General features: G+C 56.7%; 1 protein-coding gene across 2 annotated transcripts; it reads right to left on the bottom strand.

Moving 5' to 3' along the window:
- Window positions 1-5,810: 5,810 nt before the first annotated feature.
- SLC4A1 (solute carrier family 4 member 1 (Diego blood group)) lies at window positions 5,811-21,762 on the bottom strand. 2 transcript variants are annotated; one of them, XM_081804867.1, is made up of 20 exons: window positions 21,664-21,762; window positions 18,048-18,130; window positions 17,832-17,922; window positions 16,724-16,803; window positions 15,688-15,868; window positions 15,450-15,585; window positions 14,880-15,003; window positions 14,427-14,505; window positions 14,087-14,268; window positions 13,173-13,383; window positions 12,734-12,946; window positions 12,407-12,555; window positions 12,100-12,294; window positions 10,714-10,887; window positions 10,164-10,253; window positions 9,505-9,671; window positions 8,730-8,983; window positions 7,572-7,741; window positions 7,299-7,475; window positions 5,811-6,811 (listed from the first exon to the last, which is right to left on the bottom strand). In XM_081804867.1, exons 2-20 carry the CDS (start codon window positions 18,060-18,062, stop codon window positions 6,731-6,733), a joined length of 2,769 nt encoding a protein of 922 aa, XP_081660993.1. In that variant the 5' UTR covers window positions 18,063-18,130; window positions 21,664-21,762; the 3' UTR covers window positions 5,811-6,730. The 2 variants fall into 2 exon arrangements, with proteins under 2 accessions (XP_081660993.1, XP_081660994.1); XM_081804868.1 differs by lacking the exon at window positions 21,664-21,762 and adding an exon at window positions 20,932-21,037.
- Between the last annotated feature and the right edge of the window lie 4,602 nt (window positions 21,763-26,364).

Genomic DNA, 26,364 nt, shown 5'->3' with positions numbered 1-26,364 from the left:
TTCTCTGTGTTAGATAGGTCTATAATTTTAAGTGTTTTATGTACAAATTTTTAATAATTGAAATATGAAGTTGTGGTTTAAAGTAAAAAGAGAGATGGTTGCCTGCCTATGAATGTGTCCTGCAAAGCAGTCTCTGGACCACTGTGAAGAAGAGTCAGCTGGGCGCTCTCTGCCTGACCCATTCCTGCCAAGCTCCCCAACCGTGGCCCACACCTCCTGCTTCTGCTTCCTTACCAGCACTTCCTCACCTCCTGTCATCTGGCTTTGCGCCCAGGTACCCAGGAAAGAAACACCTTTCTGAGATCACCATGTGGCCTGCCAACCCAGCAGGCTTTCCACCATGTCATTTGACTTTGCTGAGCAAATTCACCCACTTTATCTTCAGGGTATTTCTTGAATATATTCATTTTCTTTCTTTCTTTTTTTTTTTCCTAACTAATCTCTATACCGAACATGGGGCTCAAACTCACAACCCCGAGATCAAGAGTCGCATGCTCTACAGACTGAGTCAGCCAGGTGCCCGTGAATATATTCATTTTGTAGACCCTTGTTCCCTCAAGCCATTCCCCCTCTCTCATCACTGGGCCACCTCTTACTTTTCCCTTAGGAATCAGAACAAATATCTCTGCCTCCAGGAAGCCATGCTTAATTCTAGCCCCCTCTGCTCCCCCCACTCCGTGCAGATACTCATCATTCTTGTTGAATGCCGGGCTCCCGTGATGACTGGAGGTCCTATGGGGGCGGTGGCTACGTGGGCTTGCCTCTGCCATTCACTCACTGACCTGCAGATTCCCAGTTTGCCTCCTTGTAGCCAATCCCTCCTGTATGTAGCTCCCAGGTGAATCACTTTAATCATGTCACTCCCCAGCTCAAGAACCTGCAATGACTCGCTGGTATCTACTGATTCAAGTCCAGACTCTTCTTCTTGGGTGTATTTAATAACGTCAAAATTAAAGATTTCTGATCAATGAGGTGAACAAAATTAAGAGAGAGATGACAAGATGGGAGAATATTTTAGCAAGGTGTAAAACCAACAAAGGGTAGGGTCTTCCAGAACCTCTTGCAAATCAACATCCAAAAAGGCATCAACCTCAATAGAAATATGACCAAATGATATGAGAAAACAGTTTGCATAATAGGAAATCTTAAAGACTAATCAGCAAATGCAGAGATGCTCAAAGTCTTTAGTGACCAGAGAGATGCAAGAACCATACCAAAACAAAACAAAACAACCCAGTGAGGTAATACCTCAGTCAGACTAGCAAAAATCAAAAAGGCTGAATAATGTCACTAATATGGGGATATAGGAAACTCCTGGGCTGCCTGTGGGAGTGGGGACCGGTGCAGACAATGTGGAGAGAAATATAGGTCGAGACAGTCTATACCCAAGACTTAGCAAATCCACTCCTGGCCCCTGGGTACATAACCCAAAGAGATTCTCACCAGAACCCTAAGGGGACATGCCCTTACTCGCTCTTCAAGTCCTTTGTGGGAAGGGAGTAGTGTGCAACTGGGTGTACCTCCCTGGAAGAGTAAAGAGGCCAAAGACAGTGGTGCCCCATGAGAGCTAAAGCAACTCAGTGTTCAAGAGCAACTTCTGGATCTTAAAACCATAGTGCAGGGCGGGAAAGAGGACCAACAGAGCCAAGACTAGAACACGATGATGATAATGTATAGAAACACACACACGCACAAGACCAACCAATTGCAAAGAGACATCTTGAGAAATTTATTATAGATTGGATATTGGATTATTGCTCATTTTCTTGGATGTGATAGTGGTGCTGCAGTTGATAAGAAAATGTTCAGTGTTGGTGGGAGGATGCACAGCTGAAGAGTATAGGGTGAAATGGCACGATGTTCGAGGTTCATTTTAAAGTATGTAGTTCAGCAAAAGGAAAAAAGAGAAAGATGAAAGAAATGTACTTTAGGCAAAGATGCAGGCAAGATTTCAAGATAAAGTCTTTTTTAAAAAAGATTTTGTTTATTTATTTTTGAGAGAGTGAGTGAGCATGAGCAGGGGCGGGGGGCAGAGGGAGAAGCAGGCTCCCCACTGAGCAGGGACCCCAGTGAGGGACTCGATCCCAGGGCCCTAGGATCATAACCTGAGCCGAAGGCAGACGCTTAACTGACTGAGCTACCCAGGCGCCCTCAAGACAAAGTCTTGAAAATTTTTGAGTCTGGGAGATAAACAAATCCAGGAGTGGATTTGCTAAGTCTTGTGTCTATTATTGTGTATGTATTAAAAATTCCATAATAAAATGTAAAACAATAATCAATGACATCCTTTCAAGAACGTGCCCCCACAAAAAGATACATGTTCAACTTTTTAGAGTAGTTGCCTATGGAGGGAGAGTAAAAGAGGAGCAGGGGATGGAGACAAAAGGGAAGGAAGGAAAGAAGGAAAGAAAGGAGAATGGTCAGGAGCGCCTGGGTGGTACAGCATCTGACTCTTGGCTTTGGCTCAGATCACAATCTCAGTGTCTTGAGATCGAGTCCCCTGTCGGGCTCAGCGCTCAGTGTGGAATCTGCGTAAGATTCTCTCTCTCCCTCTCCCCCTCCCCCCTGCCCCACTCTCTTTCTCTCTCTCAAATAAATAAATCAATCTTAAAAATGGAAGAAAGAAGAATGGTCAATGGTAATCTACCCTGAATTGAGGATGATGGATTTAACCCTTCACACCAGGGGTCCAGACGCAGGAGGGGAAAAATCGATATCCCCTATAACTCTACCACAGCGGCATTTTCATTTCTCCTGTCTAAGCCTCTAAGCTTCATTCCTGTGCACATCTGTTGGTGGGAGGCTGTCACCTTGAGGGTCACAGTACTTCATGCCTTGCTTAAGAAACAAGAATAAACATTTTGCTTACTAAATGCTAGCACTGGGCTAGGACCTCGAGGTATATGATTTCGATTTATCCTCTCAGTAACACTGTGAAGTATCATTACCTCCATCTTACAGATGCAGAAAACTGAGCTCAGAAATGGGTTGTCTGTCCATCTCCTACTAAATCACAAAGCTGGAATTCCAAACTCATTGACCTCGGAGACCCAGGATCATGTGATTACACCAAGCTGATCCAACAGCTTCTTCATCATCATTATTATTTGTTTGTTTTCTAAGTAATCTCTATGCCCAGTGTGGGGCTCCAACCAACAACCCCAAGATCCAGAGTCCAGTGCTCTACCGACTGAGCCAGCCAGGTGACCCTCATCATTATTATTTGTAGGACCCACCCTAGTGGTCTATTATATTGAGGTAGAGTGATTTACTGTAATTTACCACTCATCTTACTTAGTATTTGGCCTCTTCCTAGTTTTTTGCTTCCACAGACAGTCCTGTAAAGAATATCTTCAGGTATAGGGGTCAGCTCAGTTGGTGGAGCATGCAACTCTTGATCTCAGGTCCTGAGTTCGAGCCCCATGTGTGGAGTAGGTTTTACCTAAATTAAAAAAAAAAAAAGATATAAAAAAGAATATCTTCAGGTATAGAGTTTTTAGATTCTGTTGAATTATTCCCTTACCTGGAGTGGGGTTATACTTTGTGCTCACACAAAAGTGTGGACCTCATTCCAGCAACCAATTCACAGTGATGTGGTCTTCAATAGGGGTTGAACAAGGGGCACCTGGGTGGCTCAGTCGGTTAAGCATCTGGACTCTTTTTTTTTTTTTTTAAAGATTTTATTTATTTAGTGGAGAGAGAGAGAGTGAGAGAGAACATGAGAGGGGAAAGGGTCAGAGGGAGAAGCAGACTCCCCACCAAGCAGGGAGCCCGACATGGGACTCGATCCTGGGACTTCAGGATCATGACCTGAGCCGAACGAAGGCAGTCGCTTAACCAACTGAGCCACCCAGGCGCCCAAGCATCCGGACTCTTGATTTCAGTGGTGATCTCAGGGTCTTGGGATCAAACCCCTTGTCGGCTCCTCCGTGCTCAGTGGGGAGTCTGCCTGAGATTCTCTCATTCTCCCTCTGACCTTTCCCTGGCTCATGTGTGCTTGCCTGCTCTCTCTCTCTCTCAAATAAATACATCTTTTAAAAAATGGGGTTGAATGAGTGAGCAGGATTTAAAACTGCAGAGATTTTGAGGGAGTGTGTATGTATTGGGGGGTGGGAGTGGGGCAGGACAGCTCTCAGAGGAAATGCAGGGGGAGTGGAGAGAGTGGGTCAGGGCATCTGTGGGGGCGGGCAGGAAATGCAAGGGGAGGAAGGCCTCAGGACAGGCAGGAAGTCGATGGGATTGAATTCCGCAGCCTTCACACTTCCCCTAATGCCTTCCCGGGTCAAGGTGGCCAATGAGGTTCTGGCAAGCCCTGGGGACAGGCCAGCTGCTGCAGGGACATGAAGCTGCTGCACGTAGGAGTGGACAGCCGGGACTGCTCTCCCTGGGGCCAAGGTGGCTCTCTGGCCCTTGGGCGGCTGCTCTGGGCAGCCCGGGAGGGGTCAGCTGGGGATAGGCAGCAAGTAAATATAGATGCAGGGAAGGAACCAGGCGGCCCAGGCCTGCACTGACCTCTTGCTGGAAGGCTGAGAAGGGTGGGGAGGGGTTAGGTTCCGGCAGCCTCCTCTTCAGGGCTGAGTGACCCCTGGGCTCAGCAGCCCCCTAGAATTGCCGGAAGCAGCTGGTCCTCCATGGGGACCAGAGTGAGGGCTCGTGGAAAGGCTGGTGGTGAGGTGCTGCTCCTTTGTGACGGAGGGCAAACCGCATTCCCTCCCTGGTGGTCCCCCTCAGAGGCGCTGCCCTGCGTGATGAGTGCAGGTGAAGGCGCTGACCAGCCCAAAGGGACGTGGGGCCCACAGTGCAGGGGGCTTGCTTCTTCTGAAGAAGGATGTCTGGAGTGTAAACGTGTCTTCCCTCGCTCTCCCACCCTCTCACTGGCGGCTGGCCCTCTCCACCCCAGGACTCCGGGCCCCCAGTTCTGGCCCAACCACCAGAGACACTGCCACCCCCCAGCCTGGCTCTCCCTGCCCCCACCCCGGTCACAACTCTGGCACCAGCACCCCCCATGCATGCCGCGTCCACCCGGTCCAACCAAGACCCCTTAGCTCCCCCTCTCCGGCTCTGGGAGGGAAAGGCCAACAAGACAATCACTCCACCACAGACGTGTTTATTGGCAAAACCTATAACCAAGCATCAAAGGGAAGGGTGATAGCAGAGTGGTCTTTCCACTTTCCTTAGCAGGGCTCAAGGAGCGGGGGTGGGGGGGGTTGGGGCGGCATCCCAGTGAGGATAACCACACCAGCAGCTAATGTTTACAGAGCGCTTCCTCTGAGGCCTGAGGTCAGGCTGTGCTAAGCATGCGCTTTACTGTCTCATTTTATCCTTACAACAATCCTACAAGGTAGGTACCATTATCGTCCCCACTTTCCTGATGAGGAATCTGAGGCATAGGACGGTGAAGTGGTGAGAGACAGCTGTCAGCCTTCAGGGCTGCACCTGAGAGCCTCCCGTCAGGGGCCCCCAGCCCCTGGTTCTCCGTTTCAACCAATTCTCACCACTTCCAGTTCTTTCAGCTCTTTTTTATATTTTTGTTTTGTAAAAAAATAGATTATGCCCATACTCTGCAGAGCCCACTGGCCTTTACCCCAGTTGATCAAATCTGGGTTCTCCCCAAGATTCAGCTGGGGTGAGATCGTGGACAGCGCGTCTCAAACTAGAGGCCTGGGTGTTTGTGTGAAGCCAGAGTACAATCAGAGCTCTTAGAAAATACAATCAATAAATTACAAACCTCCTTCCCTTCCCCACCCCGTTTCCTCCCACCCCCCCATCCAAATCTAGAACAGACTGTGCATTGCCCCCCACCCCCCCACCCTGCCCCATGTCAGCGTCTCGTCTCAGTTGCCTCTGTATCTGCGGGGTCCGGGGGCCCTCCATAAATGTTTGTGGAATGAATGAATGTGTGAATGGGAGGAGGGAGTGAGCACTTTGGAGTCCTGAGTCCCAGCCTTGATTGTATCCTCACCTGCACTTTGCTCTCACCAGGACACCTCCCTCTGCCCCAGAGAAGAGGGTCCCCGGGATGGGGCTAGGAACAGAGAGGGGGAGGTGGGGAGTCAGCAGGGACATCTCTAAGCATGGGAAGGTGGGTGACTGAGGTAGAGCATAGGGCTCTGGCCTCGGAGTCAGGAGACCTGGTTCAGATCCCAGCTGTAAGGCTCAGGAGCTGTGTGACCTTGGGCCGGCGGGAAGAAGAATGATGACTACCATAAGATAGTCCTTTCAGAGTTGACAAGGCCCCTTTTTCACATTTATCTTTGGTCCTCAGTAACCATCCTGTAATGTGGGTATTATTATAAATATACCCATTTTACAGAAGAGGAAGCAGAGGCTGGAGAAGTCAAGGGACTTGACAAGGTCACACAGCATGCAGGAACTTGAACCCCACCCCCTCTACCTCCCTTGCTACTGCCCCTGTCTTCGCTGTGAAGAGGTTGGCTCAGATCTAAGTCCTCCAGCTTGGGAGCCCCACGTGGCAGTGTGGTGGCAGGAGAGACTGCACAGTGAATTCCCCGACGTAGACCCTGCTGACCATCTCCAGCCATAAAAGCTGGTTTACCCCTCACGGAAGGGTTTCTAGGCACCCCTTCCATCCCCCACCCACAACCTCGGGGCTCCAGTTCCTACCCCAGGAGGAATCTGAGAGTCCATGAGATACCCATGAACTTCTGCTTTTCCTGGGAGAGTGGGGAAGTGGGAGGGAGGAGGGAGCTCGGAGGCCCATGCCTTCCCCTCACACGGGCATGGTCACCTCGTTGTATTCATCCCGACCCTCCTCTTCATCGAAGGTCGGCTTGGCATCGTCAGCGTCCAGCTGGAGGGTAGAATAGGAAGGAGAGAGGGTGAGCTCCCGGGGAGGGCTGGGGCAGATGAGCCCTCCCCCCAGTACCGAGAGCATCTCTGGAATGAGGAGACAGCCTGGCTCTCACTGGACCTTGGACAAGTCATGTCCTGCCCTCTCAACCCCTAGGTTTGGTCTGGATGAGTTGTTTCCAAAGGGTGAGGGGCCCCTGGGGATGTGGCGCCCCGACAGGGGAGGGCCTACAGAGGGTGGGCAGGACACCCCTTCACCAGGGTAGCCCCACGGCAACTCTCACACCGTGGGAGAATTCCAAAATGACTCAGAAAACCACAGGCTGAGTTGCTCCACAGTTAGGACAGCTCACGGGGAACACACCCTGCACGCTTCTTAACCCCTCCCTGCCCCCAAGCTCTGGGGTCCGGGCCTCCTGCCTCTGCCCTTTCTTTGCCCTCCCTCCTACCCCTAGTCCGCAGGGTAAGGGTGGGGAGCAGCCACGCACACACTGGAGCTCCAGCGTCCTGAAGATGAGCGGCAGCAGGAGGCGGCGCAGAGGCACCGTGAGGATAAGGACGAAGGGCAGGGCCAGCGAGGCGCTGGGGAAGGTCTTCACCGTCCACAGCCCTGCCAGGCAGATGATCTGGATGATCGTGAACAAGTGCATGCGCCAGGTCTTCACCTGCAGGTGGAGGTGGGGGTTACTGCCTGCCCCGCCCTGGGGCCTGGCAACCCCCCCACACACACTCGGGGCTGGGCAGCCAGGAGGGCTCTGTACCCGCTTGACGTAGGGCACATCTGGGTGGTACTTGGACGGCTTGAACAGAAGCAAGACGCGGTCAAAGAGCTGGATGCCGCTGAGGGACGTGACCCCCATGTAGAGGAAGATGCCAAACAGCACAGCCAGGGGGATGCGGGACAGGATGGGCCCCATGAGGATGGACAGGCCTGCAGGGAGAACCACGAACTCTTAGCCCTGGGGGCCAGGGGGGCGGGGGCCCAGAGGGCTGACAGCATCAGGGGCTGGGGAATGAAACCACAGGTACCATATGAAGCCCTTTCTGTGGATCCTCTTAATAGGTATTACCCCATTTTGCAGATGAGGAAACAGATTCAGAGAGGTGAAGCAACTTGCCTGAGGCCACACAGCTACTAAGTGGCAGATCAGGGAGTCAAACTCCTGCCTGCAGGACATCAAAGCCTATTCCTTTAGCCTCAGGGGTTCACAGAGGTCAGAGAAGCCCAACTTTTCTATCACCCCAGCCCAGAATGCCTCCGTCCCCCTCCACCTATCCAAACCCTAACCCTCCTCCAGCTAACACCAACTTCGCCTCCTTTAAGAAACTTCCCTGGCGACTCCATCAGTGACCATGGCGCAGCCCACACTGAGCCCGGCTGGACTCTCAGCTGCTCCAGAACTTGGATCTACCCCAGTGATCCTCTGTCTTCTCCTCTCCCACCCCAGATTATGCTCGGAGCTCTGCCCTTGGCATCAGTTACAGAGCAGCCAAGCTAGAGAGACCTCAGGGGCATCTAATGAACCCGCTAATGGCACAGAGAAACTGAGGCCCAGGATGAGGAGGGATACTGAGTCAGCAGCAGAGCAGGGCTGGAACCCACTGTTCACTAAGCTTATGTTGGATAAAGCTTGAATACCGGGTCCTATCTAGAGAAGGCCTCCGTATGGAGCCCCCCTTCCCCGCGCCCACTTCCTCCCCTGCTCAGATGTCTATCTCTGTGCCTGGGCCTTGGGCATTTCCTCCAGAATTCCCTCATATGAACAAAGGACCCTGGGGAGACATGGGCAGGGGGTATGTGGGGAGAGCCAGCTACGAAAGGGTGGGCAGGGCTTCAGAAGGCCCTGGATCCTAAGAGGCAGAGGCTGGGGGCCAGAAGCAAGGCTAGATGCCAGAGAGTGTGGCCAACCCTTACTCACCTACGAGCACAGCAACCAGGAGCCCACTGATCCGCTGCTCCTTGACCTCCTGAATCTGGGCTGCGGCCCCTGGGGCGCTGGCCTTGCCCATGACAGTGAGCGCGTTGGCGTGGGTGACAGAACGAACAGTGGTGGCACTGAGCCAGGGCATCCCAAAGAGGGCAGCCACACCGCCCATGCCTATGACCAGCAGCAGGTCCAGGTGGAAGCCAGAGCCCTTGATCATCTTGCGCTCTGGTTTGCTGATAATCAGCCTTGGGGGGTGTGGGAGGTCAGGGGTAAGCAGCGGTCTCCCTTGCCCCCACCCTCTTTGCCCCCTCCCTCCTTCTCCATACTTGGGTCCCTCTGTATCTTAGTTTACCCTGCTGTGTTCCTCTCCCTTGGAGTTCCTTGCGCCCCTCCCTCCCACCCTCTCTGGAGAATCCAGACTCTAAGAGTAGAAGGATCTCAAGATATCCCCTAGAACGTCCACAGGTAGATTTACGCTGAAGCCAATGAAGCTGAGCTGGTAAAGATCCCTTCTGAGGTACGCCACCTCATTTTGCAGTTCTCATTTTGTATTCTTTTTCTTAAAAAGGCCTCCCCAAATTATACCCTGTCAGGTCCCACAGAACCTGCCCCTGCCCCTGCCCCTGCCCATCCATCACTCCTGCTCATGAGGAGGGCCCCAGGTTCGACTAAGACTAGCACTCAGTCCTTGCTGTCATGTCTGCCTGGAGCCTGTCCTTTCCCTGCCCCAGACCCTCCCGGGCCCAGCTCTGCCCGTGGCTCTTACGTGGTGATCTGGGACTCAAGGAAGATGAGGATGAAGACCAGCATGGCAGGCAGGGCGGAGGCAAACATCATCCCGATGGGGAAATGCGAATATATGCCCAGTGGGTGGATGACCCAGCCCCGGGCTGAGGAGTTGGACACTGAGAGGCCTTTAGGCACACTGAGTTTCTGTGGGAGGGGGATTCTGGTGAGAACACTGGGGCAGGAGAATAGGGGAAGGGAGGCAGGGAGAGCCAGGGTCCTGGGCACTTGGGAACTTACTTATACTGAGCACCTACTTTGTACCCAGTCACTGCACTAAGCCCTTTACATACATCTTCTCATTCCCCACTTTATAGATGAGGAAACAGGATCAGAGAGGTTGTGTCGTTTGCCTTGCATCACACAGCTATTTGGTGGCAGACCTGAGATACATAATCAGATCTGCCTGGCTCCAAAGCAGATTCTTTCCTACTGCCCTGGGTTAAGGAGTAAAAAGGCAATTTGACCCAGGCCCTTGCTTCAGCCAGAGGGGTCCTGTAGGGCTGTGGGAAGAACTTGGGGTTCTCGGGGGAGGCAGGGATGAGTAAGGAGAGTTCTAGTTGGCTTCATGTTTGGGAAAGCTGTTCTTGGGAGGGGGCATACTGGGAGAATCAGCTGACAGTAGGAGGAGAGTGTCACCTGGGTGTAGGTGTCCTCGATGAAGAAATCCACCATGACCATGATCAGAATGGAGATGGGGACCCCGAAGTCCCCAATGACCCGTCGCAGCTAAGGGCAGGTGGAAAAACCCGGTCAACACCCAGTTGTTTCCCCACCTCCTGCCTCCCACTTGCCCCCACTCCTGCCGCCTCTTCATGCAGGGGGGGGGCTTGCTCTTCCCAGGGGACCCGTCAACATCTAATGCCTTGTCTTGCACCTCAAGGTACCTGCCTCCTTTCTTCTTTCCCTGGCCCAGCCCCACCGCCGGCCCCACAGCTTCTCCACCCCTTTCTAAGAACTGTCCCTGGCTCCCCACTAGGTTCTCAGCCTGGGTAGGCTGAGAAAGAGAGATGGGCTTGCCTGATGAGTGAAAGCCTAAGTGAGGAGGGGGTCAGGGAGGCTTGGAATGGGGAATGGGAATCTAGGGTAAGAAGGAGAGCTAACGGCATTGAGGAACCTGGAAGAGTGCTTTGGACTGGGACAGGACAGTGAAGGCAAGAGCAGGGCTGTGGGGGGAGAATGTACTGACCACGCCAGGGAAGTAGGAGCTGTTCTTGAACTTTCGCAGCATCATGGCGAAGAAGAAGGTGCCAGCCATGAACACAAGGGAGAGGAGGGCTGTGTTGGGCAGGGGACCCTGAGGTTTGGGCACCACTGTCACATTGTGGTCATAATGCTTCTGAAGTGGATGGTCCTGGAAGATCTGCAGCAGAAAACCAAGGCATCCTATTCTTCTCATCCATCTATCAGTCTGTCCATCATCTATCCATCCATTCATCCATTTGTCCATCATCTATCTATCCATCCATCCATTCATCATCCACCATCCATTCATCCATCATCCAACCACCCACCATCCATCCATCAATCTGTCCATTATCTATCTATCTATCTATCTATCTATCTATCTATCTATCTATGCATCCATCCATCATGCATGCATCCATCCTCTTATCTTCTTCCTCAACCGACAGGGTAACAGAGGGACAATGGGATTCACGAGCTTGGTTTTCAGGAGTGGAGACCAGGCTCAGCTTGGGTGGGGCAGGCCACGGTGGCAATGAGTATACGTGTGCATGTGAGCACGCAGGGTCTCAGAGACATAAGGCGGGTGGGCAGGAAAGAAGTGCCAAGGATGGGGTGCCTGGGTGGCTCAGTTGTTAAGCGCCTGCCTTCGGCTCAGGTCATGATCCCGGGGTCCTGGGATCGAGCCCCGCATCGGGCTCCCTGCTCAGCGGGAAGCCTGCGTCTCCCTCTCCCACTCCCCCTGCTTGTGTTCCCTCTCTCACTGTCTCTCTCTCTGTGAAATAAACAAAGAAAATCTTTAAAAAAAAAAAAAAGAAGTGCCAACGAGGGTCCTAAAAAGGGCTTCAAAGATTTGGAAACAGCAAGCCCCACCAACCAACAGAATCAGAGGCAGACATGCAGCGTCCGCCCTCCCTCCATATCCAACGCAGATGTCCAGGTAGGCATAGTTGAAGGTGCTGGAGCTGAGGAGGCAGGGTGCTCCACCCGCAGGCCCCGTGCTTCTTGAGGGTGAGTGCCAAAGGGGGCGGGGGGGCAGCAGAGCCTCTGCGACCCCTGCTGCCCCTCCATGAACGCACTTTCCCGTGTTCAGTCTCGCACACACACTCGCCTGCGGTCACTCTGGGCGTGGTTGTGACCCGGACATGCGCACACGAAGGCGCCCCCCCCCCGCCCCCCGCCCCGCCTCGGGCGCAGGCGCTCTCCGCGGTCATGGCCAGAGTACCGGCCCAGAGGCAGCTGGTGTCCACGTGAATGTGGTCACAGCCACACACGATGAAGACACGGCCACACACGTGGCATAAGGACACGTGTGCAATGACACGCACGGCCACATCGTTTGTGCACAGAGTCGCACACACACGTGCGTCCGCACTGCCACGGCCCCCACCTTGATCAGCTTGACGAAGGTCTCATAGATGAAGATGAGGGAGATGAGGAAGGAGAAGATCTCTTGGGTGTAGCGGGAGATGAAGCGGACCAGGAAACTGCCCTCGAAGGCCACTATGAGCACCACGAACAGGACCAGCCAGAAGCCGATCCACACGCGGCCCACGATGTACTCCAGGTTGTAGCTGGTGCAGAACTGCAAGGGGGTCAGAGAGGCCTGGGTCAGGCAGGTGGGCCCAGGCACCGTGCATCAGGCAGGTGGGGCCAGGGCCGGTTACAGGGTCCGAGTGGGGCCAGAACAGAGCTACCGAGAAAAAGGCTTCTTCAAACACGAGCAGGGGTCCTGAGAAGCCAACCACAAGCAGGGGCTGAGCCGCGAGCAGGGCGAAGAGAATGCCCTGCACCGCAGTGGAGATGAGCAGCTCCGACACCCCCATCTGGTTCTGGGTCTTTTCTCCTGTGGGTAGAAGTTACAGTGTGGTCAAGGTCAAGAGGTCGTTTCCAGGCTCTAATAGAGCATTTCACGGGCAGGCTATGGTAGGGGTCCAGACTGTCCCATTGGGTCAGAAGGCAGGGCCGACACAGAGGCCAAGGGGTCAGAGGTGAGGGTTAGGGGGTCATGCAGAGGCACTGACCCAGGAGGCCGCCGAAGGTGATGGCAGGTGACAAGGCAGCAAAGTAGATGAAGATGACAGCAGCCAGGACCTGGGGGCTGAACGCGTCTGTGATGTCACTCAAGTAGTGGGGGTAGCGGCGCCGGATGTCACGCACCAGGCCCCCAAAGAGCAGGCCTGTCCGCTGCAGAGGGTCGTCTGGCCCAGCAGGGGCCCCTGGGCCCCCATACAAATCTGTAGTCAAGGACAGGACCATGATCACAGGGGGTCACGGGAGGAGGCGTGGGGAGAGAGGAATCGCGGGGAGAATCTTCTGATGGGAACCGGGTGGCCATGGAGGCTGGGAGGCATGAGGACAGAGAGGGGGGACCCTGGGGTGTTGGATGGGAGGAGGGGAGGCAGGGGCTCGCAGGGCCGTGCTGGGGTCTCCGAGGGTCTGTGGGGGCTGCGGGGCAGGTACCCAGACCCTTGTAGAAGCGGGGCTCAGGCTTGGCGGGGCTGAGCAGGTAGCGCCTCCGCAGCAGCTCCTTCTGCAGGGGCACCAGACTGAGCAGGGCCTGCTCGGAGGGGGCTTCGCAGGGAGGCAGCACCAGGCTGCAGTCCAGGAAGCCCTCCAGGTTGCGGACCAGCTCCGCCTTGCTCTGAGCCAGGTAGGCATCTGTGCGGAACACCTGGGGGCCAGAGAGAGGGTCAGGGCTGCCGGGACCCGCTAGACGAAAGGACCCAAGAGTCCACATCCACGGCCTCCGGGAACCAGAACCCTCTCTCCCAGCTCCTTCTTTTTTTTTTTTTTAAAGATTTTATTTATTTATTTGAGACAGAGAGAATGAGAGAGAGCACATGAGAGGGGGGAGGGTCAGAGGGAGAAGCAGACTCCCCGCCGAGCAGGGAGCCCGATGCGGGACTCGATCCGGGGACTCCAGGATCATGACCTGAGCCGAAGGCAGTCGCTTAACCAACTGAGCCACCCAGGCGCCCTCGGCTCCTTCTTGCTAGGAACTGCTTGCCCTGCTGCCCCCCTCACTTCCGTGCCCAGCACAAAAGGGTTTTGGGGAGGCAGACAGGGCCTTGAGTGGGGAAAGGAGAAAGCACTAAAGCAAACAGGGTAGCTTAGGGCGGACCAGCTGGAACTAGAGTGGGCCAGACCAGGCCAGACCTAACTGGGTGGACCCAGGTCAGAGTGGCCGTAGACAAGGCCCGAGCAGGCAGGGCCAGGCCAGACCACCTGCCCCTGGCCAGACAGGCTAGAAGCAGCAGGGTGAGACGGAACGTGCCAGTCTAGCACAGTTCCGGTGACCCAGGCCCGTCCAGGGAGTGACCTCAGCTGCCGCCCAGCCCTCAGGCTCCCCCCACCCCTCTCCAGCCCCTCCTCACCCTCTCGGACATGAGGGTGGCCGCCGCCCGACCGAGCTGGTTGTAGTCGATGTTGGGGGCCTCGGGTCCCAGCAGCACAAAGAGGAAGCGAACAAGCACGGGAAGCCGCACAGCCTCCAGCTCCGTGGCCTCCTGCAGCCGCACGAAGCCCAGCACCGGGCGCTCCAGGAACTCTGCTCGGCCTGCGAGGGGAAGGGGCGGCGGGAGGCGGTCGGGCCAGGCTGAGGGCGTGCTGCTGGGCCCATGCTTCGGGAGAGGGGAGAGGGAGGCTGGGCCAGGACAGGAGGTATAGCGCGGGGGTGGGGGTGGGGGGGTTGGGGTGGAGGCCCCAGCTGCTTACCCACGAGCACCAGGGTGGCCTCCGAATCTGGGGGAATCTTCTCTAGAATTCCAGATGGGGAATGCCCTTCTGTGCCCTGCTGTCCCTGTTGGAAGGAGGCCAGTGAGGGGAGTCCCCTGGCCACTCCGAGCATCCAGCCCCCTCCTTCCCTAACCACTGTTTCTTTTTTTTTTTTTTTTTTAGATTATTTATTTATTTATTTATTTATTTAACAGGGAGAGACACAGCGAGAGAGGGAACACAAGCAGGGGGAGTAGAAGAGGGAGAAGCAGGCTTCCCCGCAGAGCAGGGAGCCCGATGCGGGGCTCGATCCCAGGACCCTGGGATCATGACCTGAGCCGAAGGCAGACGCTTAACGACTGAGCCACCCAGGCGCCCCGCCTAACCACTGTTTCTAACCCTGTTCAGGTGGGTCGCTTCCTGCCTCTCCCCACAGCCCTAGTACGGCCTCACCTGTTCACAGAAGAGCTCCGTCTCTAACGAGGGGTGCTGGGAGAGCAGAGGCTGTGAGGGGTTCCCGGAACGCATCAGAACCGTGGGCTTCACACCCTCCAGGGCCTCCAGGTCTCCGGCATGGCTGCGGAACACACAGGGGACACGGGCTGAGTAAGCTGTTCGGGCTGGGCTGTTAGTAGCTCGGAGACCCATGGGGGGTGGGATCAAGTAGCGCTTCCCAGTGAGCAGACTGGAGGGACCCTGGGGCAAAAGGACAGTCAGCCTCCTTTGGCAGGGTGTTGTGGATGCGAGTGGGTGGTCTCCATCTGGAATGACCGGGTGGGGCCAGGTCGGATGGAGAGAAGGGCCTTGAGAGCCTGCCCTCCTGAGGACCAGTAGCCCCCACATCTGAACACGGAGACACGGCCTCCCCTCAAGGGGTGTCAGAGGCAGGAGCCATCGTGGAAGAAACGTGGGCCCTGGTCTGGGGGGGAGGGGCTCCCTGGACCTCCAGGGAGAGCTCGGGGCCATGGGCCGGGGAGGCGGGCCCTTGGGCTGTGGAGTCTGGGTCCCGGCGGGCAGGGACACCTGTGTGGGAGCAGCAGGACCCGGAGTAGCAGGTCTCGGGCCTCAGGCCGGATCTGCTCCTCATAGATGAACCCGTCCAGCAGCTGGTTGGCCACTCCCGCCAGGGAGGTCTCTGGCAGATCCAGGAGGACGGTACCTGCAAGGGGTGGAGGGCTGAGCTGGACGGCTGGACGGTGGCCCCCCGGCCCGCCACCGCGCCGTACGTGCAGGTCTTGGGGAGGGGCCCGGCGGGGCTCACCCTTGGCAAAGGCTTTCTGCAGCTCCAGGAGGCTCCAGAAGGTGAGGTAGGACAGGTGCGGGCGGCTCCAGACCCCATCCTCCCTCAGGTTCTCCTCCAGCCGCACCCAGTGCGCTGCCTCCATCCACCGCAACTCCTGGTTCTTCTCATCCATCACCAGCTCCTGCAGCTCCACGTACACCTGTGGCCCCACAAGCCTGAATCAGTGTCTCGGGCCTGGGGCAGCGCCCTGCGGAGACTGGCAGTCCAGGGCTTGGTGGGCATTCAGCAGGCTCTGAGAGATGTTTGGAGGAGGCCCAGAGTCCCGGAGCACTCAGGGCAGACCCTGAGCTCAGAGGGGACCGGCGGGAGAAGCAACCTGGGTGTGTTAAGCGAGGTAGGAAGTAGGGGGCCGGGTACAGCCCACAACTCTGGCTCTATTCCCCAAATCCCTGACCAGACCCTTACCCCATTTCAGAGGCATTTGGAGAACCTCTCGACAAAAAGAGGTGCTAGAGCGGACACTTGGGAGGGGCAAAAAAAAAAAAAAAGGAAGCCTTTGGGGTCATCGGGTGGGTCTCCTGCCTCCAAGACTGTTGAGTGGGCTCAGCATGCACTTGGGTTTCCTTGGGGCCAGCTGGCCGCTCCCAGGGGCCTAGCTGAGGGCAGATCCAATTTCCTAACCAGCTAGACAGTCTGATGCCCAGCAGGGACACGTAGGGTCTGGGCAGAGGGGCACGTATTTAATCCTGTGCTTCCCCAAGAAGCCCCTGACAGCCCGGCCAGGGCCAGAGGGCTGCGGGAGCGCAGCCCTCTGGCAGTCACTGTATCTCTGCCCAGGGAGCTCCCTGCTCAGTGGAAGAGGGACCCAGGTCTCCCCCCTCAGCAGGGGTGTCCTCTTCCCTTCTGCCTATTTCCCGGCTCCTTCTCCGCCTGTTTGTGGGGTTCCCCCATGCTGAAGCTGGGCCTATCCCTCTTCACCTCCCTTCTCCTGGTACAAGGGTGGGTGCCCCAGGCAGCACAGAAAAGAGAATCGGGCGATGCCGGGGGTCCTCACCTCGTGCGTGGCTGCGCGCGATGTGGCGTCTGGGTCTGGGCTGGTGTCGTAGTCTGTGGCTGTCGGCTCAGCGTAATCAGCTGAAAACCCAGAGGCAGGTTAGTGTTGCCCCCAGATAATCCCCCCCCCTTAGGGTCCTCCTGCACCACCCACAGTGAGCCTCCGAGAGCCGCCCCAGATGATGCCCCACTCCTTCCCGTTGCTGCTGGCTCGGACCCGGGTGCCCGAGCCCCGCCCCACCCCTGCTGCTCAAGGGTCTGTGGTTCCCTGTGCCTGTTCTTGGCCCAGCCTGGCCCTTTCACGCCCCATCCGAGCCTTGGGAAGACCCCTGGGAGTCATCTTCAGTGGTGACAGAGAGGGTCACCTCCAAGGTGGAGAGTCCCGAAGGGCAATTCGCCAGATTCTCCTTGGATCTCCTCCCTCTCCTGCCACCTTCTGGGACCAGCTTCCCTTCCTTCTTCCCCCCTGCCTCAGCAATCCCACCAGCCCAGTACTTCTCCCTGTCTCGTAGTGGGGCTCTGGGAGCCAGGGTGGGGTCTGCCTTATATTGCCCCCCACTCCCCACCCCACTCCCAGCTCTCATTTCCCAGAGGGGCCTCTTATCTTCAGTACCAATTGCCAGCACTTAAGTCGTATTGACAGTAAACAGGTCCCCACCTGGGGCTCCCCAACTGAGACCTTGGCAGGGCTGGGAAGGTTTCCTGATGTCTCTCTGCCCTGGGGGTCCCCATGGCCCCTCATTTCTCAGGACCTCTAGACCCCCAAACAGAATGATGTTCCCAGAACAGGCCCTGTGCCTGGCCTAGAAGTCAGCATGGGGCTGGCACAGATGGCATGTGGGCTCATGCCCTGTCGCAGGCGGGCCTGGCTGCCCTGTCCCAAACCAAAGGGCCCGGCCATGGGTGACTAGTCCTGTCCCCTGCCCCCCAGTCCCCTCCTGTGATCATTCCAAACAAAACTCTGTTTATCCTTCAATCAGCCAAGATTGTGGGAGAACTGGCCCTGGGGCTTGGGGGGGATTTGTGGAGAAGGGAGAGGACAAGTTCCCTTACGGTCTCTATCTGGGGCTCAGCAGCTCATCCCAGCAAGAGAGAGAGATGGGCCTCACCTACTGGCTCCTCCACCTGAAGCACAGGGACATCTGGGTCTTCATACTCCTCCTGTTCCAGAGCATCCTCCAGCCCCTCTTCATGATCCTCCTATAGGAAGTGGCCATCAGGGCTGGGCTGTGAAGGGCTTCTCGAGCCACCATGAAGGTAGGAGTCCAGGGTTGGGTTCCCAGAGCCCCCAGATAGGAGCCCGGCAGACACCACGAAAGACTCACCTGCCAGTCCTCCATGGTGCTGTCCTGATTGTCCAGTTGTCCACAGCGATCCAAGCCCCCAGCATAACCCGCACCTCGGGTCCCTGCACGGGGGAGCACAGGCTGAGTGAGGCCCAGGGCATCCTCCTCCCAGAGGAGGCTATATTTGAGTCAAGGGGGATCCCAGGTGTTGAGAGGCAGTGGGGTCAGGGGAAGGAAGTTGGGGGGGTGGGAAGGAGATAGATTTGTAGGTGTGAGAGCAGGTATACAGGGGCCGGGAGAGCTGGGGCAGGAAGAGGAAACTTGGCTGGCATCAGTCAAAGGGTGTTTGAGAGGATGGGGTGTCCTTCAAATTCAACTCCTTCTTCCATCCACCAGTCCTCACCTGGCTTCTTTTCCTGTCCATCCCCTGGAACTTAGCCAACTCCAGGGGCATGACCTGCTCTTTCTTCAGGGAACTTAATTCCCCTGAGAGTCTTCACAGCATACCTTCTCCCAGAAACAGCTACTTTCTCCTAGGCATGGGGCTGTAGCATCCTTGGGAGTGGCTCACAGGTGTTGAATGAGGTGGCCCTGTTTCTCTCCTCCACTCCCTCACGAACTCCATCTCTCCTGCTCGCTCCCCACCTATCCCATTGGCCTTACCAAGCCCTTTCCTGCCCCAGGGCCTTTGCACACACAGTTGTCCACATCCTCAGTGACCCTCTGCCCCCGCACCTCATCCCTTCTCACATCTCAGCTCTTCAGATTCCCTTCTTGACCACCCTAACATTCACTAACCCAATCTGTCATTTTCTGGTTTCTTGATTCACTTGTGTATATATTGTCCGAGGAGGCCTCCAGAAGGGAAGCCACTCGAGTGCTAAGATCCATGTCTCGGTCCCCATTGAATCCCTTACTCCTAGCAGAATGGTTGCCACAGAGTAGGTGCTCAATAAATACGTGCTGGGTGAAGGTAAGGGTGGCTCCCCCTTGCAGGCTTGGGCCTCTGGAACTGAGGAGTCAGGATGACTAGGACCCAGCCAGGAAGAGACCGAGCCCTGTGTCTCAGGTTTGCTCAGTTGTATCTCTGGCAGAGAGGAAGGTATGCTCACCCCAGGAATGGGAGGCCCAGCCCGAGGGGAGCACAGAAGTCCCCTAGGGTGGCCCCGGCCTGGGTGTGGAGGGGTCCTTTTCCCCCTCACCCAACAACAGGGATTGGGGTTGGGCGGCAGACGTGCCCACTCTGTGCCCACATGGCGCTGAGCAGTGGGAGCTGAGATGAACAAGACACTGTCCCTCCTCTCGAAAAGCCCTCAGCCCTGACTGGGGAGGCAGCTGGGAACGCGTGACAGGCAAAGTGCTTCAGGAGACGATACGTCCCCCAGACAAATGAGAGATGAGCGGAAGGTGTTGGGTGCCAAGGATCATATGGCAGGACGAAAGGTAGAATGGACTGGTGGGGTTGGGGGTAGAGTGTCTCTGAGGGGGGGATCCTGGGGCTGGGCCGAGAGGCACTGGTGGGATCTGAAGGGCTGACAGGTGGGGAAGGATGGTCCAGGTGTGAGCATGAGCATGCAGAGGTAGGCGCATGCCAGACAGGGCTGGCTGCTGTTGGGGGGAAATAGGGCAGGGAGGACGTACAGACAGAACGGTCCAGGGACATTTCCTCCTGGTGGTGCTGCAGTCCCAAGAGAGAGAGAGAGGGAGAGGGTATGGCAGAGCCCCACCAAACTGAGAAGGGCAGTGGTTCCTGCATTAGTAGGGGAAGTGATGACCAGGGGACGGTCCCAAAGCCCGAGGACAGGGCCGTCCCTACTGCACGGGATTTGCCCCTTGAGGACCCTAGTCATGCACCTTTTCCTCTCCTTCTTCTGTCCCTCTCTTTCCTTTTCTCCCACCTCTATTTTCTTCTTCCTTCTCTGGCCTTGCTCTCTCCTCTGCCTGGGCCTCAAATCCTGAGCAGTCTCAGGCCTTAGGTGCGAAAGGTCCCGCCTGTGGGGCTGGGACTCTGCCCTCCGTTTCCTGTCTGGGAGGTGGATTGGTCAGAGGGGCCTCCAGAGCCAGAGGAGGCTGCCTGTCCGCCGCTGACTGGCTGAATAACCTTGGGCAGCCCCCAGCCTCTCTCTAGGCCTCAGTCATCCCAACTGTACAATGGGAGGGCCTTCCCACCAGGGTTCTGAGACCTCAGTGAGAGAGAAGAGGGGAGAATGGAGGTGCCTGGAGCTCAGCTGGGGCCTTAGAGGGTGCCGCCGTGACTCAGATTGCAGCCCCCCCCAGCCCCCCCCCCCAGCTGCAGGCCTTGCTCTGGTACTGATAAGAGCTTGGAACCCGATCACGGCCCTGCGTCTGGAAGCTCATCAAACACCTGGCAGGCCTGCCAGCCAGGGCAAGGCCAGATAAGGGTGAGCAGGGCATCTGGAGCCCCGGGGGTGGAGCACAGCTGGTAGAGGCCTCGCGGGGGGGGGACCAGATGATGGGGAGGGCTCCCTGGTGGCGTAGCACTGTCTCTGTGTAATCGCCCCCACACCGCACAAAGCCATACGGCCTCATCTCTTAGAATCCTCAAAGGACTCTGCCAAGTGGGTAATGTCACTAGGCCCGTTTTACAGATGAGAAAGCTGAGGTTCAGAGAGGTTAACTTGTCTTGGTCCTCTGGCAGGTGGGTATCAGAGGCAGGACGAAACCCTGGCCTACCTAACTCCAGCTGCATCTCTCGCCATCACTCTGAGTTGCCTTCCAGAAGAGAAAGCAGCTCTAAGCTGGTTGAGTGCTAATGGGCTGAAAGCATGGACTCTCCAGTCGGCCTGCCTGGGTTCAGATGCCAGCCCTGCGACTTACTGTGTGACCGTGGGCAAGTGACTCAACCTCTCTGAAAACCTCAGTTTTCTCCTCTGCAAAGTGGGGTAATAGTAATGATACCTACCTTATAGGCCTGTTGTAGCACTAAGTTGATCTACATAAAGCCCTTGGAACACTGCCTGACACAGAAAGAGCTCCGGGTGGATGTTGGCCATCATTATCAGTGTGACTGGGGATCAAGGTCAGACTTGCTATCTTCATCTCTCTCTGATCTTCCTGCAATTCCTATGGAATTAGCCTAAATGCTTTGAGATCCTCGGGTGATGGGGGACTCCTCCTTTCCCTCCAAACAATCCCTAGGCTGGGGATAGGGCCGGGTCTGCCTGCTCGACTCCCTGGAATGTCCCAAATGGGAAGCAGTGTCAGCGAATAACTGTCCTCACAAGAGGGGGATAGGATGGCCTGTGGGTCCCCATGCATGGAGGAAAGAGGGGGCTGGGGGGAGAAGACCTGAGTCTGTGGGATCCAAGGGGCTGGTAAATAGAAGCCTGACAAGGACCCACATCTGGAGGGGGATCCGATTTGCCCCCCCCACCAGCCACACATAGCTCCGCTGCCACGTGCCCGCCTTTTTTTCCTAACACCTGCAGCCCCGCGCTCCCCAGCTGTGGGTGCCAACGGGCCTGTGCCCTTAGGGGTAAGAACACACATCCTCCCATTTTCATCCCACCCACCTGCACCCCCTTGGAGGTCAGGCGCCTCTGTCCACCTGGGCACGGATTCAGGCTGGGCACCTGCAGAAACCCTCAGGACAGGTGCCTCAGGACCACCCCCAGCCCCTCCCAGCCCTGCTCACCTGCTTACGAGCCTTGGGGTCCCTCAGCGAACTCCTGCAGCCACGGGTGTCCTCCGCCACCAGCTGAGCTCACACCTGCTCTAACAGCGCCGAGTCCTGGCTCCCAAACCCCGGGGGCAGCTCCCAAACCCCTGACTCATGCCCCCGCCTCCTAATCTGCCCGCCCCACTGTCCCGGGGAGCCCCTTCCCACCCCCCCTGCCCTGCTCCTTCTGGGTGCCCAGTAAACAGAGTTATCTCTCACACACATCTGGACAGCTGTGCGTCTGGCCCACCCCACCCCAGCCGGCCAGCCCCCAAGGCCTCCTGCTGCCTTCCTGGCTCCCAAGGACTCTCCTGGGTCTTCCTTCATGGACTAAGGTTCAATGGCTGGGTTCTCGAGCTCTCAGCCTCCTGGCAGGTGTGCCCGCAGCTCCTGGATGCTCCCGTCCTGCCTCTGTCCTCACTCTGGCCAGGCTCCTTTGCTCTGGCCCCAAAAGACACAGGTGCCTTCTCTCTTCTCTCTTGGTGACTTCCCTGAACTCGTTCGTGCTCTACAGCCTCGCCCACAGGGACCTGCTCAGTGCACAGAGGATCCAGGCAGCCCCCTCGCCTTCTTGCCCCGGACTAGGGCTCCCTAGCCACCTTCTCCCTAAGACCCCGGAAGGCTCCAAAGAGCCGGTCCCTGGGCGCTAAGACGCTGCCAATGAACCTGAAACAACGTCAGGTCAACACAAACAACCTTCCCCACACGGAGCTCAGAGCTCACAAAGCCCCAATGTTTGGGCACACTGGCTCTTCTGTCGGCAGCCTGGCCCAGGCCCCCAGGCCAGCGCAGTCCGCATTCTCCGCCCCCGCCATGCCCCTGCCCACACCCCCCAGCAGGGCAGCCTCGGCTCCTGGGGGTGCTGGGGCCAGTCACCTGTCCCTGGGCTCTGGTTGCTAAAGGAGCAGAGACTGAAAGATGAGTTCAGATGGGCAAGAATGAAGAGAGGCTTGAAAGCAGACAGAAAGGGGGGTTTGTAGATACTGCTCTGGGCACCGAGAGGGGAAACCATCCTAGCCCAGCACCAAAACCCACTGCCTGTGGGACCCTGGGCAAGTGCCTGCCCTCTCTGGGCTTCAGTGTCCTTACTATAAAGTCAGAGGGCCTGGTTCTGTGGCTACCAGCTTGGAGAGTCCCCATTTCCAATTCAGACAGACAGGACAGAGAGATGGCATATCCAGCAATTTCCCCACACTTTCCTGGGTCTCAACCACAAGCCTGCACCGTGCCAAGCCCGTCGGAGACGGAAAGGGGCAGCCAATTCCTCCTGTGTCTGGGCACTGGCTGGGGTCTTCACCTGGAGGTCATACCTAATCCTTGCAGTCTCCTCAGTTCCCGCAGAGGGCAACTGCAGGGACAAAGTAGTCCAGCGGCTTCCAGGTGAAGAGAAGAGCCGATGGACTGATGGGGGCTCTGTGCAGGCCCAGCACCCGGCCCTGCGCCCAGCCCTGTGCCCAGCCCTGCACCCAGCCCCGCAGACGTCAGGTCCTTATTGCTGTTCTCTGACGGATGAGGAAGCCAGGGGCCAAGAGGTGGGCTACTGGCCCAGGCCTCTTGGCGGGGGGAGCAGGAGCAGGGCCTTAGGCCCACTCCCTGCCTGACGCTAGGCCCTGTGCTCCCTCCTGCCCCCCCCCTCGGCCTCTGTGCTAGTCGCTAATGGAGGCCTTGGCTGAAGGCAGCTGGGGGATGCCTCCTCCTTCTCCAGGACTGGTGCTCACTCTGGGCTGGGAGGATCTGTCTCAAGCCCTAGCCAGACTGGGCTGCGGTGGTGACGGCAAACGCCAGGTGCAGACCCTGCCCTCTAACCGCAGCCCGAAGGGCCCGGGCACCCTGCCCTGCTGCCTGCCCCGGGAGCGAGAGGTAGCTGGAGGCAGGAGGCAGCACGGGAGCCCCTCTCCCTGGCCCAGAAAGGACTGGCAGCTGGGGGTGGCCGTGGGAACATCTGGCTTAGGAGGACGGTCGGCCCAGCTGTTGGGCTGTTCTGCAGGTACCCTCCCCTGACAGCCCACCAGACACGCAAGCAGCAGCAGAGTGGATTGGCTTCTGGTTCTTTCTACTCACACCACGTGTTCTGGGTCATTCTTGTTGCCCTAACTGAATGCCGATGTTTCCCCAAATCTGCCCAACATCACGTTTTGCTTGTTTATGCTTTTCCAGGAAGAAGCGATGGCTCCTATTACTCATTTTATTCCAACTTGGGCTTCGGTTCATCTGAAGGCTCCATGAGCCTGGCACTGGGCGAGGCGCTGGGGAAATAAGAGAGGGGCTTACCTCCCTTTAGCCATGGCCCTGGGCCGGACGGAGATGGTCAGAAAGCCTGGCATTTGGGGGAATGAAGCAGGGCCCCAGGATGCCTTGAGTGTGTATCCTGATTCCCTCCTCCCATGGAGTCCCTCTTACCACCCCCTCCTGTCCCCCCACCCCGCCCCCATTTCCTAGTTCTAAGGGAAGAGCCTACCAGGTTCCCCTCTCCAAGGTTCATGGGTGTCCTTATCCAAGTCTGTGCTCATGGAAGGTTGGGAGCCAAGGCCAAGTGTCAGCAGGAACAAGGGAAGCTAAGGGTGGACCCCCGGGCTGAGCCTGAGGACGCCCACCCTGAGCAGTGACTTGGTTGCACTCTCCGTATGATGTTATTCCAGACCACACAGCCCAGATCAGGGACTGGGACACGTTACCCCAGAGGGAGAATTTCTGGGCAGGGGGTACAGTTCTCCTGAAGGATGAGACTTTCTCATTTTCCATCATCCCCGGATGTAGTAGTCCTCAGTGAGAGGTGAGGACTTGGCAGCAGGCCTTGGGAAGGAGGCTGCCTTCTCTCTCTTGGCCTGAAGGAGCAGAGGCTGAGATTCCACGTGAGAAGGGGGGCGGGGCACGGGGGGGTGATTCATGACAATTCAGCTAGCTATCCCTTGCAATGGACTTGGCAATGAGGTGTTAGTTGGAGCAGCTTGGGTGCTCACTGTGACCACTGAAGGCAGACGCAGCTCATAATCTCACACCTGCTCTTGGGTACCTATTGGGTGAGTTTGGCGGCTCTCCCCAAGCCCCCAGCAAAGCCTTGCTGGACAGTCCCCCTGCAGGCACTGGAGGGAAGATCTGGGCCCACATTCAGGACAAAGAGGGCCGTGGTTTGCAGTGGCCGCTAAGGGGAGGGGATGTCCAGATGGCATGGTGTAACCCACTGAAGGGAGCCAGAAGGCTGCCAGATGGGACAGGGTCTGGCCAGGTGACGTGGAGGGGCCCGTGGGTATTTCTTGGTGAAGATATGACTTCCTGTGCCCTAATGGACTGGGGACTCAAACCATGGGAAAGTGCCCCATGGCTGGGACATCTGGGCTCAGTGGAACTGCTGGGGCAGGAGGCTTTGCGACCCAGGTGGATACGTGACCTTGAACTGGCCATATCTTCTCTCCACTCTTGGTTTTCCTCTCTGGACTGTTGTGAAGACCAGATGAAATGAAGAAGGGATCGAGCTTGACAACATCCCCTGCTCTGGACACAGGTAAGGGACTGATTATGTAGGGGGCGAAGGAGCCGTGGGGACTGAACCACACAGCACCCGCCCTCAAGGAGTCCCTGTCCAGGGCGGATGGCAGCACATAACAACCACAGAGTGCAATGACAGGGGTAGGAACAAAGGATGGGCGGGCCTGAACGACAAGTAATTTGGGGAGTGGAGATGTCCCCAGGGAGTCTTCTGAGCTGAGTCTTAGAAAAGTGCATCAGAAGAGGGAGCAAGGCCTCCCACATGGAAGGACCAGAGGTGTAAGGTACAGCATGAGTTGGAGGTGCAGAGCCGGCCGGGGGTTAATGGAAGTGGGGCGGTAATCCCTGCACATTATGAACGGACCAGTCAGCATTAGGGCAGGTGAGGGGTGTGGGGGTGGGAGAACAGGGGAGGCGGTGGGATGGGAGTGGAAGTGGAAAGGAGCTCAGGGATGAACCAGACCAGCCTTCCTCTCTGGGAATCCTATACGCCCCCCATCTCACTCCTCAACCACCCCAGGAGCCTCCCATCTGATCACCTGGCTTCACTTGGGCCCCCTAGGGGCCCTCCAGCACTCAGAATGACCTTTTATTTTTATTATTTATTTATTTTTAAAAATTTATTTATCTATTTGAGAGAGAGTGTGGGGAGGAGGGGCAGAGAGAGAGAGAGGGAGAGAGAATCTCAAGCAGACTCCATGCTAAACACCGAGCTGACACAGGGCTCGATCCCAGGACCCTGAGATGAGGACCTAAACCGGAACCAAGAGTCGGATGCTTAATTGACTGCGCGACTCAGGCGCCCTGCAGAGTGACCTTTTAGAAACGGGTCAGAAGACATCACTCCCCTGTGTAAAATCCTTCATGACTTCCCCCAACGTGGGGTGACACCCACTCCCTACTGCAGGCCCCTCCTGCCCTTTGCTCACCCCACCCCCCTTCCTGCTCCACTAAGGCATCTGCATCATTCTTTTTTTTTTTTAAGATTTTATTTATTTATTTGACAGAGAGAGAGCACAAGCAGGGGGAGCGGCAGGCAGAGGGAGAGGGAGAAGCAGGCTCCCCGTTGAGCAGGGACCCCCCCCCAAAGCTGGGCTCCATCCCAGGACCCCGGGATCATGATCTGAGCCGAAGGCAGACGCTTAACTGACACTGAGCCACCCAGGCGCCCTAGGCACCTGCATCATTCTT

The sequence above is a fragment of the Leptonychotes weddellii genome, chromosome 15, assembly GCF_054177405.1.
Source record: "Leptonychotes weddellii isolate Sample4059 chromosome 15, ASM5417740v2, whole genome shotgun sequence".
NCBI lineage: Eukaryota > Metazoa > Chordata > Mammalia > Carnivora > Phocidae > Leptonychotes > Leptonychotes weddellii.
This window is presented reverse-complemented; position numbering and strand designations above follow the sequence as displayed.

What these genes read in the sequence shown, in the direction of transcription:
- SLC4A1 (XM_081804867.1), bottom strand. An exon ending in CGCGCGCAGCCACGCACGAG is followed by an intron (nt 15,869 to 16,723) that starts GTGAGGACCCCC and finishes GTGGGGCCACAG; the next exon opens with GTGTACGTGGAGCTGCAGGA. An exon ending in CGGAGCTCTTCTGTGAACAG is followed by an intron (nt 14,506 to 14,879) that starts GTGAGGCCGTAC and finishes CAACAGGGACAG; the next exon opens with CAGGGCACAGAAGGGCATTC.